At 42.6% G+C, this 19370-nt stretch overlaps 2 protein-coding genes and 1 long non-coding RNA gene across 5 annotated transcripts; 2 read left to right on the forward strand and 1 right to left on the reverse strand.

Annotated features, from left to right (window-relative positions):
- The first annotated feature begins 244 nt into the window (after positions 1-244).
- Positions 245-3041, forward strand: LOC124488590 (E3 ubiquitin-protein ligase TRIM39-like). Its single transcript, XM_047051289.1, has 2 exons — positions 245-396; positions 637-3041. Exon 2 carries the CDS (start codon positions 639-641, stop codon positions 2262-2264), a length of 1626 nt encoding a protein of 541 aa, XP_046907245.1. The 5' UTR covers positions 245-396; positions 637-638; the 3' UTR covers positions 2265-3041.
- A 5390-nt stretch (positions 3042-8431) lies between these two features.
- On the forward strand, positions 8432-9783 carry LOC124488614. The gene is made up of 2 exons (XR_006958725.1): positions 8432-8689; positions 9326-9783. It is a non-coding gene; the product is annotated as an uncharacterized LOC124488614 (long non-coding RNA).
- On the reverse strand, positions 8810-17125 carry LOC124488612 (E3 ubiquitin-protein ligase TRIM39-like). Of its 3 annotated transcripts, none has more exons than XM_047051313.1 (2): positions 17097-17125; positions 8810-11585 (listed from the first exon to the last, which is right to left on the reverse strand). In XM_047051313.1, the coding sequence occupies exon 2, from the start codon at positions 11581-11583 to the stop codon at positions 9955-9957; it is 1629 nt and encodes a 542-aa protein (XP_046907269.1). In that variant the 5' UTR covers positions 11584-11585; positions 17097-17125; the 3' UTR covers positions 8810-9954. The 3 variants fall into 3 exon arrangements, with proteins under 3 accessions (XP_046907269.1, XP_046907268.1, XP_046907267.1); XM_047051312.1 differs by lacking the exon at positions 17097-17125 and adding an exon at positions 11905-12051; XM_047051311.1 differs by lacking the exon at positions 17097-17125 and adding an exon at positions 11919-12049.
- Between the last annotated feature and the right edge of the window lie 2245 nt (positions 17126-19370).

The following is a 19370-nucleotide window of genomic DNA, read 5'->3' on the forward strand; positions in this document are numbered from 1 at the left end:
CAATCAATAGTAAAAATATTTCACAGCGAGTACAAGACTTAACTTCGTTATAACTAACCTACAAGAGCAACAAGTCACTCAATAAGAGTCATTGTGGTCCTGGAGGAAATTAACAACAGGTCTAGCCAAGCATTCCTAAGTGCCGTTGTACTCCCGGAACACTTCACAGTAATAAAACTACTATAACTAACTACTGAAATGCAAGATAGAATTCAGTCACGAAAGGGTTAACTTTGTTCAGGAGAGGACTGGGAGGGGAGGAGCCTCTTATCGTTATTTCACTGACGAAACTACAGAGATTCTAAACTCAGGGAACATTTTCTACTTAGTTTAGGTAGAGAATGATTTGGTTATTTTGTACAAAGAAATCAGAGGAAACAACATAAGTACCAACAGGTGAGAACAGAGAATTGATCAGGTGTATTCAATGATGAAGTGGCTTGTAAAATAGAGACTGTTGCTTGGCTGACGTTTGAAAGACTGTAGAACTGTGCTCTTCTTTAAGCAGTATTCTGTATCGTACTAATTCTGTCTGTTCTACTGCTTCTTGAATGAAAGTACATTTTCAACAATATACCATGATAGTTTTGTTCATCAGTTCTTAGGTTCACAATTTAACTTCTGGTCTTATTCTAGACATGACTTCCTGCAGCAGTGTCCTGTCTGAAGATCAGTTCCATTGTTCTGTCTGTCTGGATGTGTTCACTGATCCTGTCTCTATTCTATGTGGACACAACTTCTGCAAAGCCTGTATCACCAACTACTGGGACAACTGTGACCTGTGTCAATGTCCCATGTGTAAATTGACTTTTGATAAGAGACCAGATCTCTATGTCAACACTTTCATCTCTGAGATGGCTGCTCAGTTCAGGAAGTCAGAGCCACTGAAGACTACCATCAGTCCAGACCTGTGTCTTCCTAAACCTGAAGTGTCATGTGACATCTGTACAGCTACCAAGCTCAAGGCCCTGAAGTCCTGTCTCGTGTGTCTGGCCTCTTACTGTGAGACTCACCTGGAGCCTCATCAGAGAGTTGCAGCTTTGAAGAAACACAAACTGATCAACCCTGTGGAGAACCTGGAGGACAGGATCTGTCAGAAGCATGAGAGACCCCTGGAGCTGTTCTGTAGGACTGACCAGACGTGTGTGTGTCGGTTCTGCACTGAGACGGACCACAAGACCCATGACACTGTTCCCCTAGAGGAGGAGTGTGAAGAGAGGAAGACTCAGATGAAGAAGACAGAAGGAGACATGCAGCAAATGATCCAGGAGAGACTGAAGAAGGTTCAGGAGATCAAACTCTCAGTAGAAACCAGCAAGAGAGATGCAGAGAGAGAGATATCAGACAGTGTTCAGGTCTTCACTGCTCTGGTGCGCTCCATTGAGAAAAGCCAGGCTGAGCTCATTGAGGTGCTTGAAGAGAAGCAGAAAGCAGCAGAGAAACAGGCTGAATTGTTGATTCAAGATCTGGAGCAGGAGATCACTGAGCTGAAGAGGAAAAGCACTGAGCTGGAGCAGCTCTCACACACTGAGGACCACCTCCACCTGCTCCAGAGCTTCCCATCCCTGAGCACCCCTCCACATACCAAGGACTGGTCTGAGATCAGTGTCCATAGTGGTCTGAGTGTGGGGGTAGTGAGGAGAGCTGTGTCTCAGGTGGAGGAGACTCTCAATAAAGAGATGGAGAAGCTGTCTGACACTGAGCTGAAGAGGATTCAGCAGTATGCAGTGGATGTGACTCTGGACCCTGATACAGCATGTCCCTACCTTATCCTGTCTGAGGATGGGAAACAAGTGAGAGATGGAGACATAGAGCTGGATCTTCCTGACAATCCAGAGAGGTTTGATAGTTGTCCCTGTGTCCTGGGAAAGCAGGGCTTCTCCTCACGGAGGTTCTACTATGAGGTGCAGGTTGAGGGGAAGACTGAGTGGGGTTTGGGAGTGGTCAGAGAGTCCATCAACAGGAAGGGTCAGATTACTCTAAGTCCTGAGTATGGATACTGGACAGTATGGCTGAGGAATGGAGATCAGTATGAGGCTCTGGCTGGCCCCTCTGTCCTCCTCTCCCTGAGACAGAAGCCCCAGAAGGTGGGGGTGATTGTGGACTATGAGGAGGGTCTGGTCTCCTTTTATGATGTGGAGGCCAGGTCTCATATCTACTCTTTCACTGGCTGCACCTTCACTGAGAAACTATATCCATACCTCAGTACTGATTGTGATTATGTAGATGACACCCCTTTGATTATCACTCCTGTCACACACTGATAAACTAAGATGTGCATTTGCCGGAGGGAAAGTTTGATTGATTACAAAACAAATTCAGAATCAGAAACAGACATTAGAATTGTATATTGTATAGAATATGATCTTGTAGTCATTTTCACTGGTTTTAATGAATGTCATAGTAAGTGGTTTGACTAAATAAAAATGAAATGAAAAAACGGAATTACCCAAATAATTGTATATATGAATTTACAATCACAGTCGTATCCCTGATATGTTACAGTAATAGCAACCTTTAGCTTAAGTTAGTGTCGTTTATGTTACCCATCCTCTGCTTGTATAACACCCCTTTTAAACTAGGATACATGTGTGTTCCCCACATCTGGTGGTGTCCTCCACTCTACGGGTCAGGGGTCAGCAAGGTCAATCCTGGATCTACTGATCGTCCTCTTCTGTCCACCAGAGGGGACACATGTCAGGTCTTTGTTCTCAGTACCTCCATCTGGGTTGTCTCTTCCTCATCTCTTCTTCCTCTCTCTTTACTGTATACATGGAGCTCTCTGACCTCGATGATCAGAGAATGTTTATTGTTTATTATTGTTTATTGTTAAAAGGATCCCCATTAGCTGACACCAAAGTGGGATGAGCTAATCTTCCTGGGGTCCAACAAAAAGAAAAGAAAAATCACTTAACAATGATAATCTAAAAGCAGTAACACAATGATATACATTCTGGGCTCTGGCTGGTCCCTCTGTCCTCCTCTCCCTGAGACAGAAGCCCCAGAAGGTGGGCGTGTTTGTGGACTGTGAGGAGGGTCTGGTCTCCTTTTATGATGTGGAGGCCAGGTCTCATATCTACTCTTTCACTGGCTGCACTTTCACTGAGAAACTCTATCCACCCTTCTGTCCCTGTCAGAATGATGGAAGTAAAAACTCCGCCCTTCTGATCATCACTCCTGTCAATTACTGAAAAACAAAGATGCGGAAATGCTGGAGTTCAAAAGAAAATGTTATTACAAAATATCAATCTGAGCAAAACTGTTGTGGGTTTTCTGGAGACAAAGTCATTTAGATTTTCAAACATTTAAAAAAGATCTACAAGCAGAGGTAGTGTTCCCCTGGTGGCTCACTGGGTAGAGAGTGTCTCACAGACTGAGGCCTTGACTCAGGGTCTGGGGTTCAAGTTTAGACTGGGCCATTTCCTGCTTTTCTCTCTTTCTTACTACCTGTCCTGTCACCCTTTCACTGTCTGTATCAATTACAGGTTAAAAAACATAAAAAGTAATCTTAAACCAGGATATATGGTCCAGAATACTACGTTTCATGAAATACTCCAAAAATATGTCACTTAAATGTACCAGTGAATTAATTAAATAAAATGACCTCATATGCAATTAATGTTTATAAAAACACATTCAATCCTTTAATTTTTAACTACCACAATTACTAAAAGCACAAATCACCTATGAGAATGTTTGTTTTGTTTAGAAAACCTTCAACATGAGATCCTAACATGGTGCTTGTATTCAGGGACGATGTACAAACACAGTTGTTTCAGGTTTAACAACTGTCTTGTTCTGTTCTGTTCAAGTTCAAAATGCTCTGAAGAGCATAAACTCTTGCTTTCTCTCACTGCTTCAGTCAGTGTGTTTAAGTTGTTCAGGGTAATCCACATATTTAACATTACAATCACACTCAACAGGTCAGTCAACTAGACATTTCCTCATGATTCATGACCAACAGAGTCACACTCCCTCTCTCTCTCATATATATAATTAGTCACACACAAGCATCATTTCTGAATTAATGTACTTCAAATTTTACATGTTTCAAAAGATTCTGCCTAAACAAATTGATTCCTCAAATAATGTGATGACAAACATGTCAGAATCAGAATTTGTGTTATTTGCCATGAAAGTTCACACAAACAAGGAATTTACTGTGGCAGGAAGGTTCATACTTTATACAGATCTTAAATAAAGTACAGTACAAAGTCTAACAAATACTAAAGGGCAATAATATGTAGAATCAAATAAGATATAAAATACATGTCAAAATACAGCAACATGCCAAGGTGGCTTGTGCAGATAACGTGTTAAAGTCAGTGTGAGTCATTGGCCTTGCTGAAGAGGCCGGCAACGGATGGAAACAAAACTGTTCTTGTGGCGTGAGGTTTTGGTCATGATGGACCACAGCCTTCTGCCGGAGGGGAGTGGCTGGAACAGAGTGTGTCCAGGGTGGGAGGAGTCAGCCACAATCTTCCTCGCTTGCCTCAGGGTCCTCAGACACCCTCCAACAATCAACCTTGAACTCAAACAAAGACACACCCACAGAGATCACATACTGTCTTTATTATTGGCATTGACACATCCCTCAATTATCTACATAATCAACCCTCATCATCTGTGAACATAGACAAACGGTTGTGTTTTGTGTGTGTGAGTGTATGAGTGTGGGTATTAGATTAGATTCAACTTTATTGTCATTACACAAGTACAGGTACAAGGCAACGAAATGTAGTTTAGGTCTAACCAGAAGTGCAATAACAGTAAGTTATAGTGCATTATTATTGTGTCCAGTAAACCAGTCTGCACCAGCACTTCTATATAACACAACCAAGCCGACTTAAAGTATAGGACAGGGTTAAACAGGGTCTATTTGAAGTTGTGTCAGTCAGAGATAAAGGCCAGCCAAACTGATTAATGGACACAAAAAAGCCCCAATCACAAATCTCTCGTCAGATTTGAGATGAGACGACTAATAATCCCACTTCTTCGGAAAACCTAAGCTGTGCGTCTTTTATAGATGTGTACGCTCCACTTTGGCACATTTAGTCCTCCATATGTCTGAACTCCAGACCATATACCTCCTGTTTATGAATGGACTGTATGTACTACACAGTTAAGAATGTGCTCGGAAATATGAAAAAAATTTACGTGTTGACTTCCAAGACACAAACTGTGGGAGGAGTAAAGCAAGAAAACAAACGCAAACAATGGCAATACTTCAAGAGAGAAAAAATCTTATCTAAGCAATGATCAGAATGTGTGTGCAAGTGTTCATGTGTACTGTGTGTGTTTGGGTGTATGTGTGTGTGTGTGTGTGTCAACACCTTTAGTGCCGGGCATAACCGGGCTCAAAGCAAGTATAACAACAGAAACCAGGGGGATGTTCCAGAAAGCAGGTTATGCGATACAACCGGATAAGTTAACTCTCCAACTGACACACAATGTTGCAGCAACTTACTGGAAATGTTGCTACAACGCTGGCTGTCACATGAGGAGTTAACTTCCCTTACAAAAAAGATGTGCTGTATATTAAAGTATACTATAAGTATACTTAAAATGGATAGTACATTTTTAGTTCACTTTTGATATGTTTTAAGAAGTATGCTTAGAAAAAAGTTCACTTTGATATACTTATAAGTATGCTTTGAAAATAGTTCCCTTTCGATTTACTTTTAAGAAGTCAAAACACTTTTAAAGTACGTTACAAGTAAAACATTTTAGAATCATTTTGTATATATTATATATATATATATTATATATATATATTCTTGTATATACATTCTAATTATTCATGTCTAGGGAAATATATTATGCATTGCACATTGAATCTTTTTAGTTACTAAAGCTGTAACCTTAATTACTGCCAAAACATTTTGAAGCACTATACTCTTACTATACTAATAATGAATTTTTGTATTAATGGAAAAAACGAAAAAGCTACTTGAGAAAGAAGCCGACAGAAGGGTTGCATCATGCATTTGAAGGTTATACTGTCAAACTGACTGAAGAACGAAATAACAACGTGAAACTGATGATAGTGTGGCTCATTGGCTGGTCAATTCCCATGATGCAAGGTAAATTGAGTTTTAAAATTTGCTGATAAGTTTGCCGTTTGTTTGAAATACATATGTAACTTCGTTTTTTGTACGTGTCTGCTTAGAATGTGGTGGTTTGTTGCGTGGTAATTGTCATTACTTTAGGAAGTATACTTCATGAACTGAGAGTGCACTACACAGGTTAATTTAAAGTATTCAAAGGTATACTTTGAGGTATTTTAGGAAGTATACTTCATGAACTGAAAGTGCACTACACAGGTTACTTTACAGTATTCAAAAGTAAACTTTTGAAAAGTACACTAGAAGTGAGACCGAACTGGAGTTTCGCTGTAGCTGTGAAGGATGCAGTTCAGGACTGCAGTGGTCGTTCCCGCCCATGCCCCAGTAAGTCTGCCAGCTGTGTCATTCCTGGTCCCTCAATAGGCTAAGATTTGATGGCAGAACTTTGGATCTTGTCCTTCACCTTCTCCCCTATGCAGAGTGATGGTGTTCCACTTAAGCAGATTCTGTTACGGCGCACGGTGGCATCTCGAGAAGTCGGAGGAGCCCATTCTTCTCAGCAGGGAGCTGCTGCTCTGCTCTGGACCGACCTGTGACGAGGCACTCCCCAGCAGGGCTACCCAGGAGCGGGGCCAGGCTCCTGGGTGCCAGGGACACACCCAGACGGGGGTTGTGGCTCAGCAGTCCCGCTGACAGCACTCTGTGGTTAGAGACTTGCACCACACACGCGGAGATCAGTCCTGATTAGAACACACATCCCCACAGCTGGGAGATGACTAGGGAGTTCAGTGCATGTTAGTTTACCGTGTTACCACCCTTGGCTGATCCAGTGAGCACTGAGGAGGGGTCAGAGAGACAGGGAAGTCCCCCCATGGCAAGGACAGAGATAAGAGAGAGACACCAAATATCAAACATAGACTGTATCTAATCAGGAAGAACAAATGAATCGTACTTCAGGATAAAGATGGGTGCTCTTTGAAAGTGTGTTCACTGTGCTGCACTGTGTGTGGCTGTTGGTTGCCTGTTTCCAGGGCTCAAGGTACAGCCTGGTCAGTGTGTTGAGTCACTTTGAGGCTCACACCATGTACACTCCCATACAGGAGCTGTTGGTAAGTGTTACAGTTAAATACCCATGCACATAGGCCCAAATTGACTGACCTTATTCAGCTACTTCTTTTGAATAACATGAACTTATTTAGGTTGCTGGGGGAAACATTTTGCTCTGGGTTGATGAACACAAACACACACACACCACTTACACATTGACAGCACCACAGTGGCGTGAACATGTGAGTATAACCACGACTGGCTCTACCTTACCTAACAGACCACTCTCCTCTCCCTATAGACCACTACCTCTGTGACTGTCATTACTCAGACGGCGACCCCGAGGACCAGACAAGACCGCTGGCTCACCTACAATGATGACATCGTCATGGAGACGACCGGCGAGTTAGTCTGCGAGCGCAGGCAGAGGAGCTCCTACGTGCTGTTCTACGAGAGACAGGGACTGAAACACCAAACACTGACTTCCCCACGCCACCTGACCCTCACTCATCTCTCTCCACTTCACCGGTCACCTCCAAAATGTGTGGTAACGTGCTCATCCAACGTCTAACTGCTTCATACCAACAGTGAAGATCCTGCTCCACTCTGATGTTGATGTTCTCTGCTCCCTCAGCTGTAGAGCAGAACCAACACCTGTCAGCGGGCCTGTGCCGGATCCAGCCAGCGATGGAGGCGTGGGGAAGTCTGTGTGCAGTGTAGCAGTCCAGCCTCAGGAGGATAGGCTGCCCCCCAAGGGCCTGGATCCTCTCCAGGTTTCTCCCCCCCCCCTGAGGGAGTCTTTCCTTGCCGCTGTCGCCACAACTTTGGGTTGGCCCTTTTTTAGAAAAGAAATGGTTTCAGCCCTTCCGCTCATGTGGTTGGCATTGCTTGGCATACTGATAATTTATTTGGGGGATGCTTTTCAAAAGGCTCAAGTACATCGTACATCAAATGGGCCTATCTAGAGGAGTTCAAAAACAGTGGGGGTCAAAAAAAGAAACGTATGCAGTATACGTTGGGTTGTGACAAAAGGCTTTGGTGGGCATCTTTTTTTTGAGAGGCATCATGAGGAGACTGGTAAACATGATATTGAAGTGTAATAATTCAAAATAATTGTCATTATTACTCCTAACTTTAGGTGTACATCCTACAAGCCTGGGAACGGGTTTAACTCATTTAAAGACTGTTTCAAACATCACAACTGGAAAAACAACAAAACAGACTTCATGTAGGAAGACTACAAATATCAACAAAGCCACTGACTTCTTCTTATTATCCACCTGACAGAGCTCTCAGCTGCCAAAGCCACAGAGGTTAGTGACTTAGTGACAATACTCAAATACTATATGTGCTGATGTAGGGGGACATCTAGTGGTGAATGCCTGACACAACAAATAATCTTGAGTGTTGCATTGTTGACTGACTGAATGAACTGAGTCTGACCGAGGTGTCTGTGTGTTACAGAATTATATAATGACCCCTGATCTTGACCCTTCACCTTTGACCTCTCTTACCCAGACCCTAAGAACGGGGCATGGCAAATCATCACCGGCTCAATTTCTGAACTCTTGCTGAAGGTGTCCGTGTCCGTGTCCCCCCTTCCTCTCCCTCCCTCCCTCCCTCTCCCTCCCTCTCCCTCTCTCTCCCTCTCTCTCTCCCTCTCCCTCTCCCTCTCTCTCACACTCACTCAGCATGACCCCAGCCTCCTACCCTGCAGCCCATAGGGAACTCAGTACACCAGCTGGCTCTCAATGGAGCCTCGCATTAGGTAGCTCCTGGTTGTGTTTCTACTGTATGTGTGGACATGACAGAATCATATCATCAGCACATAGGAAAGTGTGAACAATTTATAGTCAGGTGAAATCACTGTCATTCTGATTGCATTATGAAAGCAGGTTTATTCCTATAGAAGGGGGGACTCTTCCTATATATTGAATGTTTTTGCCAATTAAAGCCTTTAAAACTAATGAAATGTGCATTATTGGTTTCCAGTATACAATAAAAACGTGAAATAATCTACAATTACTGAACCAGCCAATACAAATGGGCACCATCAATACTTTTGGCCATGACAGTGCATTCTATTGCTGCATTTTACACATGAGCAATAGGAAAGTGTTGATTGTATCATATTAAATGTAGTCTGTGACAATTGTGTGTATATGTCTGAGTCTGTGTGACAATGAGTGACAGTAAATACAAATTCTCAACAGGTGACAGAAGAGAACAATTTACTTCAGACTGTAAGATTAGAATGACAACGGAAGGAGAGTCTTAGCAAGACTCGTCGCTTCAAGGTCAGAGAGCTCCATGTATACAGTAAAGAGAGACGAAGAAGAGATGAGGAAGAGACAACCCAGATGGAGGTACTGAGAACAAAGACCTGACATGTGTCCCCTCTGGTGGACAGAGGAGGACCATTAGTAGATCCAGGATTGATCTTGCTGACCCCTGACCTTATGATGAACGTCGAGTGGAAGACAACACCAGATGTAGGGAACACACATGTATCCTAGTTTAAGGGGTGTGTTATACAAGTAGAGAATGGGTTACATAAAGGCAACACTAACTTACTGTTATATATGATTGAGATTACTGTAACCGGGATACACATTTGTGTACAAAATCTGTGATTGTTTAATCATATATACTATTATTATTTGGGTCATTCCATTTTTTTTGTGCTTTAGTCATACCATTCACTATAACATACAATAAAAGTATCAGTGAAAACTATTACTACACAATATTCTAGACAATATATCATTCTTTTGTCTGATTCTGAATTTGTTTTATAATCAGTTGTACTTTCCCTCTGGCAAAAGGGAAAGTACTTTCTTTTTCAATGTGTTACAGGACTGTTGATCAGAGGTGCCGAGTTGTCACCTTCATCATTCAGACTAGGACTAAAGAGTGGATAGACTTTCTCAGTGAAGGTGCAGCCAGTATAAGAGTAAATATGAGACCTGGCCTCCACATTATAAAAGGAGACCAGACCCTCCTCATAGTCCACAAACACCCCCACCTTCTGGGGCTTCTGTCTCAGGGAGAGGAGGACACAAGGGTCAGTAGCTATATACGTGTTACCATTCCTCAGGATAACAGTCCAGTATCCATCCTCAGGACTCAGTGTGATCTCCCCCTTCCTGTTGATGGACTCCCTGGCCACTCCCAGATCCCACTCAGTCTTCCCCTGAACCTGCACCTCATAGTAGAACCTCCCTGAGGAGTAGCCCTGCTTTCCTAGGACACAGGAACAATAATCAAACCTCTCTGGATTGTCAGGGAGATCCTGCTTCATGTCTCCATGTGTCACTTGCTTCCCATCCTCAGACAGGATGAGATAGGGATGTGCTGTATCAGGGTCCAGAGTCACATCCACTGCATACTGCTGAATCCTTTTCAGCTTGACTTCAGGCAGCTTCTCCATCTCTTTATTGAGTGTCTCCTCCAGCTGAGACACAGCTCTCCTCACTGCCCCCACACTCAGACCACTGTGGACACTGATCTCCAACCAGGTCTTGGTGTGTAGAGGGGTGCTCAGGGATGGGAATCTCTGCAGCAGGTGGAGGTGGTCCTCAGTGTGTGAGAGCTGCTCCAGCTCAGTGCTTCTCCTCTTCAGCTTAGTGATCTCCTGCTCCAGATCTTGAATCAACAATTCAGCCCGTTTCTCTGCTGCTTTCTGCTTCTCCTCAATCACCTCAATTAATTCAGCCTGGCTTCTCTCAATGGAGCGCACCAGAGCAGTGAAGACTTGAACACTGTCTGATATTTCTCTCTTGGCATCTCTCTTGCTGCTCTCTACTGAGAGTTTGATCTCCTGAACCTTCTCCAGTTTCTCCTGGATCATCTGCTGCATGTTTCCCTCTGTCTTCTTCATCTGAGTCTTCTTCACTTGACACTCCTCCTCGAGAGGAACAGTGTCGTGGGTCTTGTGGTCCGTCTCAGTGCAGAACCGACACACACACGTCTGGTCAGTCCTGCAGAACAGCTCCAGGGGTCTCTCATGCTTCTGACACATCCTGTCCTCCAGGTTCTCCACAGGGTCGATCAACTTGTGTTTCTTCAAGGCTGCAACTCTCTGATGAGGCTCCAGGTGAGTCTCACAGTAAGAGGCCAGACACACCAGACAGGACTTCAGGGCCTTGAGCTTGGTACCTGTACAGTAGTCACATGACACTTCAGGTTTAGTAGGACGCAGGTCTGAACTAATGGCAGCCTTCAGTGGCTCTGACTTCCTAAACTGAGCAGCCATTTCAGAGATGAAAGTGTTGACATAGAGATCTGGTCTCTTATCAAAAGTCATTTTACACATGGGACATTGACACAGGTCACAGTTGTCCCAGTACTTGGTGATACAGGCCTTGCAGAAGTTGTGTCCACATGGAATAGAGATTGGATCAATGAACACATCCAGACAGATAGAACACTGGAACTGATCTTCAGACAGGAGACTGCTGCAGGAAGCCATTTCTAGAATAAGACCAAATGTAAATTATGAATCTATTATTAAAAGGTAAATTATGAATCTTGTGAACCTATGAATTCATCAACACAACTAACATTTTAGATTGTATAAGTTGTACTTTCATAAAAGGAGGAATAGCCTACAGAAAATAAACAAAACTGCATGAAACACTGCTATGAATTTTACATTTCTGTCATTTAGATTAACCGAAGGTACAAATTGTGCATATTGAAAATACAACATAATATCAAGGATTAGAAGAGCACAGTTCTAGTCTTTCGAATGTCAGAGTCAAGCAACAGTTTGTATTTTCTGTCCTCGTACCTGTTGGTACTTACTGTGTTATGCTGTCTACAATTTATGTGTATAAAATTGCCGAAAATCTTTCAAACTCAGCTAAGTAGAACGGGTTTCCTAAGTTCAGAATCTCTGTAGTTTCGTTTTGGTGAAATAATAAGTTGCTCCTCCCCTTTTAGTCTTCTATCCTGTGCAAAGTTAACCCTTACATAACTGAATTATTTAGCAAGTCAAAAGGAAAAACACATTTCTTTAAAGCTAATGAAAATAAGACATTCCAGTGGATCCCTTACTTATCGTCTGATACGAGCACTGCTAAATGATTATTATGTGACACTCACATATTGTCAATATTCCACATATTTATCTAAACTAATGTTGTCCTAATGCTCTTTCCAACATCCAGTTTGGATTTAAACCCAAACATGGTAAAGACATGTGTATATTTGCCTTGAAAGAACTGTTAGAGCTGTATCACAGTCACAATACCACAATTTTTATGTGTTTTATTGATGCCTCAAAAGCGTTTGATTGTGTGAACCATGAAAAGTTATTTGATAAATTATATAAGACGGGTGTTCTTAAATGTCTGATAAGAATCCTGGCTTTCTGGTATGCCCAACAACGTATTTGTGTGAAATTCTATATCGGCCCCATTTCACTTCTCTAATGGAGTAAGCCAGGGCAGTATATTGTCTCCATCTCTGTTTAATGTTTATATGGACGATTTCTCAATACTTTTAAATGATTGTAGAACGGGCTGTAGGGTTGGTAACAGTATCATCAGTCATCTTATGTATGCTGATGATTTAGTAATTATCTGTCCATATAGTGCTGGTCTACAAGAGATGTTACGGGTGTGCTCCCAATATGGATCAGATTTTGATATCCAATACAACGCAAAGAAAAGTAATATCATGATTGTCCGGAGCAGGGGGGACTCAACTCTCTTCCCCTGACTTCTTGTCTGGAAACAAACTAAATATCATTGATGATTGTAAATATCTGGGACATTACATCTGTGCTGACCTGTCTGATGAGTCATAAATAGACAGTGTCGAATGCTCTATGGACAAGCCAATATGCTTATCCGAAAGTTTGGTGCATGCTCACCACCATTTAAGACCAAACTGTTCAAAGCATACTGTACCCCCATGTATACTGCCCACCTGTGGAGGCACTACAAAAAGAGTAGTATGCACAAACTGAATGTTGCCTGTAATGATGGCTTGCGGATGTTGCTAAGGATACCACGATGGAGCAGTCCAAGCCAAATGTTTGTCAATGCGGATGTGCCCACCTGCCCTGCAGTGCTGCGCAGACTCACGTACAGCTGCATGTGCAGACTTACAACCTCTATGAACAGTATCATTCTGGTACTGACCAATCCAGCGCTAAGATCAATACGTTATTTTTCAAATATGTGGACTCACTGGCGTCTGAGCCTCCTCAGAAAATGATGTACCTCATGTTTTTATTATATGTTTGTTGTTACGGTGTGGTACAGAGTGGACCCAAACGCAGCACAGATACAGAGGCAAGAGTAAGGCAAGCCAAGGTGATTTATTGGGGTGTAGACTTGAGGTTGTGAACCAGCGGGTCGACAGGCAGGCAGGTACTAGATACACGGATGATGATCCTAGGCACAAAGAACAGGTTTAGAGAATGCAATAATCCAAGTAATAATTGATGGTCTAAAAGTCCATACTACCACAGTAGCTGTGACAACGATCTGGGGGGGGTATTCCAGGTAGCGGGTTTAACAAACTGAGATTAACCCTGAACTCTGAGTTAGTCTAACATGGGAAACTTTGAAAATTCGGTTCCAGAAAAGCTGTTATGAGTTTGTTAACTGTTATGAGTTTGTTAACTCGTACGTCAACTCAGAGTTAGGCGCGGGCATGAGAACTATTAAAAGCCAACATCAATGGAGCTCCGATACTAGGATCCACCATGGCACACGGCGACAAAAAACGTTGCATACTCCACGAAACTTCAGATACAAGTTATATTTCGTGTTTATGGTCGAGCACATATTCCAGGAAAAAAGCAACACGGCTGTAGCAGCGTATACAAGTGGCGTGGGAGACAATTGCTGCCGAGTCAATGCATAATTTGAAGGCAATAGCCAGTCCATTTATTGAACATTTAACCCCACTGTCTGTTAATATTACAGGAGAAAAAGTGCTTAGGCTATCCTACGCTTGTGATTGTAGCCTCGACGTCACCTTAGTATTATGTTGAATATGATTAAAACTAAGTAAATATCAATTGGTGCCTATTTCAATTTGTAGTAGCAGTTTCCCCCAACAGAATGGGATGGATGGATGATGATGACAAAGAGACATTAACTGCTGCCGCAGATATGGATGCAGAGAATTATGAATGGTAGCTACTGGTAGTTCTCTCCCCATCTACTTTTATTTACAGGCTTGTGCGGAATTGTCAGTTACACTGACATTGTGAGAATAATTAATATTAAAAAAAAATACATATAATATACAAGATTTTGGGTGTCCAAGATATGAAGGATTCTGATCTGTAGCAACAGTCTAGCCATGTAGCTAAGCCTTCTCCGGGAAGAGTGGATTTTCGAAGTCTGGAAGACAAATTTAGGCTAGTGCTACTTGCCCCACTGCACTGGACAAGTTATTAAAACTCAAATAAAATGAAATGCAATGTTAGGCCTACTTCACGTTATGTGCCACTCATTAGGCTACGTCTATCGATTTTATTTGACCAAAATCTGCATCAGTAAAACACCAAAAAAGTGTCTTCGTCCCAAGATCTCTACAAACCGGCTAATTCAATCAAGCAGCGCTGCAAGACCCAGTGAAATGTATATCCTTGCTAGCGGTTTAGGCTGAAATGAAGTATTTTCATGAACAGACAAAGTTTTGACATTGACAAAGTTGAGGCTGTGGCAATGAAGTTTTCAGATACAAGTTATACAAGTTAAAGTAACAACTTTGTTGCAGGAGCATTCTTTGTCTACGTTGCGAGCGAACAGTGTCCGGTAGGCTTCTTCGCTATAAATAATGATGTCGCTATAAATAATTATGTTAAACCGAGACCATAAGCCCTCAAAGAAAATGTAAGGTCAAAGAAACAAAAGAAAGGTTTGAGGTTACTCTGAAAATTATCAATACAATAGGCTAATGTAATAATACAACTCCTAAATCCTTTTCTAACTAGACTCCTCTATCTTGCATAATGAAACATAACGTTTTTTAAGTAGTCTAATCAATAAGCCTGCGCTTGCCATCATTACTCAAATGATGCCATTCAGGGCGGTAAAATTACAAAATAGGACGCAAGTGTCTCAGAAATAATAGAGAGCTATTTGTCTTCAAGGCCAACCAATGGGAATATTGAGAATAAAAACAACACATACACAGGGAGCTAATAAACAGGCAGATGTTAGCCTTGTATTGTTTGAAAAAGAAGAAGCGGGAAGCCAGCTAGTATATAATAGGCAGATGTTGGATCATATCACACCATGGAAAACCAAAGTCGTCCCCACGTCTGGATCGTTGGTAGCTCGTTGATCTACTGGCTTGCGCGGCACGCGGAGGAGGTCGGACTGTACCCCGACCTTGCACTGGAGTGCCATATTGAATGGGTAGGGGTGAGGGGCATGAGGTGGGCAGACCTTGTGCCTAAGCTCTGTGAGAAGCGTGGTATGCTTCCCAGCCCGGACATAATGGTGCTCCACGTCGGGGGAAACGACCTAAGCCAAGTGACCGGGCTGGACCTGACGAGGCGGATGAAGCGAGACCTGGGGGCCATCATGGACATGTTCCCAAACACACTGCTGGTGTTTTCGGATATCCTGGAACGCTGCATCTGGAGGTATCAGAGGAGCACCAGCGCTTCTGGTATCGACAGGGCAAGACGTTGAGTCAACGCAGCGGTGTCTAGCTTCCTGGCCGACCGTGGGATGGGGAGCATTCAACACCCCCAAATACAACACGGTTTCGTGGGGATGTACCGACCCGATGGTGTCCACCTTGATCACGTTGGAAACGATGTGTTCTTGGGAAACATCCAAGACGGTCTCCGACGACTCCTGTGCTAGCCACAGCACACACAACAACGGCTCTTTTAAGAGCCACCCATAATGTAAAAAAAAAGAGCAATTAAACCGTTCAAAGTGCCGTTGTAATTTTACAACCATGGGGTCTTACAGGGTTAAATGGTACCATCTTTACATATTTGAAGTGTGTCATAAAAAGCGGCGTCACGTAGGCTAGGCATTGCGAGGTCAGCTCACGGTGTAGGCTATACGGTAGGCTACTCCATATGGCGAGCAACTCTACATTCATACGTCTCTGAGCTTGCTTTAAAATAACAGAAAACATTAATATATTGACGTTGATAGGCTACATTTAGATGCTCTTATGAATCAAAACGTCCTACCACTTGAGAAATAGTCCTACACATAATTAGACAAATGCAATATTAGATGTCCCATAGCCTACAACCTCATAACCAGGTGTAACAGTTGCCTTGAGAGGATTAAGGAAATGAAGAAGCAGATGCTGTGTTTTCCTCTTGTTGGGCAACCAACAAGTTGTTTATATCTGATAACAATTTAATAAGTTACCTAGCGCTGCATCTTCATGAGCTACATTTGGCCTCCTCCTTACCAGTATCACCTCTCCTCCATCTAAGTGATACATGTAATTTTTACAAAATTATTATCAAGGGAACACAATGGTCAGAACTGCAGTCATACATTTAAATGCTTTTTGAAATATTTAAACACCAGGAGACTATGGGCAGCCGCAAGCACACCCTCACAATTTCCCCAGAAATTGTATGCTCTCTAGTTTCAATTATTTTTCTTTATTTCAGTGGAAAAGGTATTTGGTCAATTCTGAGTGCAAATCCACGGCGAGTAACACTATCGATGAAGACCCAAGGGCTGAGATTGTTGCTAAAATAAATTACAGATTGTTAACGGTGACGTTAACTTAGGTATTTATCAAGGAATTAAAGTACATCAAACCGCAATCTTAAAATCGTCTCCCGGCGTATAACTAAGCGAATTAAATTTCGTTCGAGATCGCTCGGCTGAACCAGGAAATGATATGCCGTGTCTGCCAAAGCTATCAGGCTAAGGAAGTGGGAGGGGATCGGTAGAAACCAGAGTTTGGCATGAAAAACCTGCTAGCGAGTAGGTTAGATTCAAGGAGTAAGTTACCATGGAAACTTACCAAAAGGTTTCGTTACCTCTCTTTCTGGAACGTGGAACTCAGAGTATGCCTCTTTTCAGGGTTAAACAACTCAAGGTTTTCACTAAACCCGCTACTTGGAATACCCCCCTAACGAGGAGTGGTTGGAAAGCCGGGTTGAAGTAGGCAGGATGATGAGGTAATGGGCGGCAGGTGCGTAGGGTTTTGGCAGGATTTGGTGAACCAGCAGGGGGTGTAAAAGGGACAGGAACCAGGCCGTAGCCATAACATTTGTATGTTGTTTTGTAATCTATGGACCTAGTAAGTGTTCGAAATAAAGTCTATATATATATATATATATATACATCCTTGATGAAATATGTCCTTTCTCACACATCTCCCCTGACTCTGTAGAATAACACTCCCATCCAGTTGGAGAGACACATTCCTGACTCTGCCATCCCCTCTGCACAGTACAGTATGTGTCCCAGCAGCACTTTTCCATGGCGATCATGTGTAATGTGTAGGATTCCTGTGCAGGAGTAACTGTCAGGAAAATCTTTTCTCAAGTAGTTGACAGAGTCAATGAAGTCAAGAAGTTTATTACTTGCATGCAGCAAGGAGACAAGTCCATGGTGGTACAAAGTTGTCTGAAAAACTAGTCTTCATGCAAGACCATTTATACAACATTGGTGAGAATTCTCCTCCCCTGCATAGCAGCTGTCTAGCTGCTAGATAGTGTAAATCCTAAAGTTCAGTAATACCTCATACTGGGGAACACTGGAGAGATCCTGGCAGGAGAGGAAGAAGATATGAAATGACCCTGACCTCAACACAACTACTAGACACTTGACTTCCTCGAGTTGTTTGTGCTGATGAATGAAACATGCTACCAAGAGATAGCTTATGCTGCAGAGAGAGGCAGTGAGTGGGAGTGATTGAGAAAGATAAAAATACAGATCAATAAAATAGTGTGATAAGGGAAGACTGATAGAAAAGACTGTGGTAAATGGAAGGTGTGTGAATATAAGTGTGTGTGTCAGGTCTGGGACTGAAAAAAAGCCCAAGATTTTGAAATGCAGACCGGTACCATGACCGTGTATATATATATATTCAGATGGGTCTCCAGACTCCTAAATTAACATTCTAATTACAGTAATTGGTTTCCTTTCAGACCTTTGACATCAACATCATCCTCTAGGTAGCCAGCATGCTCTGTGAGGCCAGCAAGAAGCTGAAGGTACGGCGCACTGCAGCAGCCTCTAACGAAGTAAGACCTGAATCTGTCCTAGTCATGTTTGGGACAGCCCAGACACCAGTGTGGAGACAAGACAAAGCACTGAGGAGAGCTCAGCTGCCAATTAGCCACAGAGGTTAGTGACTTAGTGACAATACTCAAATACTATATGTGCTGATGTAGGGGGACATCTAGTGGTGAATGCCTGACATGGCAAGTAATCTTGAGCGTTGCATTGTTCACTGACTGAATTAACTGAGTCTGACCGAGGTGTCTGTGTGTTACAGAATTACATAATGACCCCTGATCTTGACCCTTCACCTTTGACCTCTCTTACCCAGACCCCAACAGTAAGAACCGGGCAATGCACATCATCACCGGCTCAATTTCTGAACTCTTGCTGAAGGTGTGTGTGCGTGTTGTCTGTTTTCTCCCCTCTCTTTCTGTCTCTGTGTCTCTTGGTCTGACCTCAGTACCACTCAGCATGACCCCAGCCTCCTACCCTGCAGCCCATAGGGAACTCAGTACACCAGCTGGCTCTCAATGGAGCTTCTCATTAGGTAGCTCTTGGTTGTGTTTCTACTGTATGTGTGGACATGACAGAATCATATCATCAGCACATAGGCAAGTGTGAAGAATTTATAGTGAGGTGAAATCACTCTGTCATTCTGATTGCATTATGAGAGCAAATTGATTGCTTTAGAAGGGGGGACTCTTCATATATATTGAATGTTTTTGCCAGTATACTATAAAAACGTGAAATAATCTACAATTACTGAACCAGCCAATATAAATTGGCACTATCAATACTTTTGACAGTGCATTATATTGCTGCATTTTACACATGAGCATTAGGAAAGTGTTGATTGTATCATATTAAATGTAGTCTGTGACAATTGTGTGTATATATGTCTGAGTCTGTGTGACAATGAGTGACAGTAAATACACATTTTCAACAGGTGACAGAAGAGAACAATTTAATTCAGACTGTAAGATTAGAATGACAACGAGGGAGAGTCTTACATTTACATTTAGTCATTTAGCAGACGCACTTATCCAGAGCGACTTACAGTAAGTAC

Source organism: Hypomesus transpacificus, unplaced genomic scaffold (assembly GCF_021917145.1).
Source record: "Hypomesus transpacificus isolate Combined female unplaced genomic scaffold, fHypTra1 scaffold_146, whole genome shotgun sequence".
In the NCBI taxonomy this organism is placed as follows: domain Eukaryota; kingdom Metazoa; phylum Chordata; class Actinopteri; order Osmeriformes; family Osmeridae; genus Hypomesus; species Hypomesus transpacificus.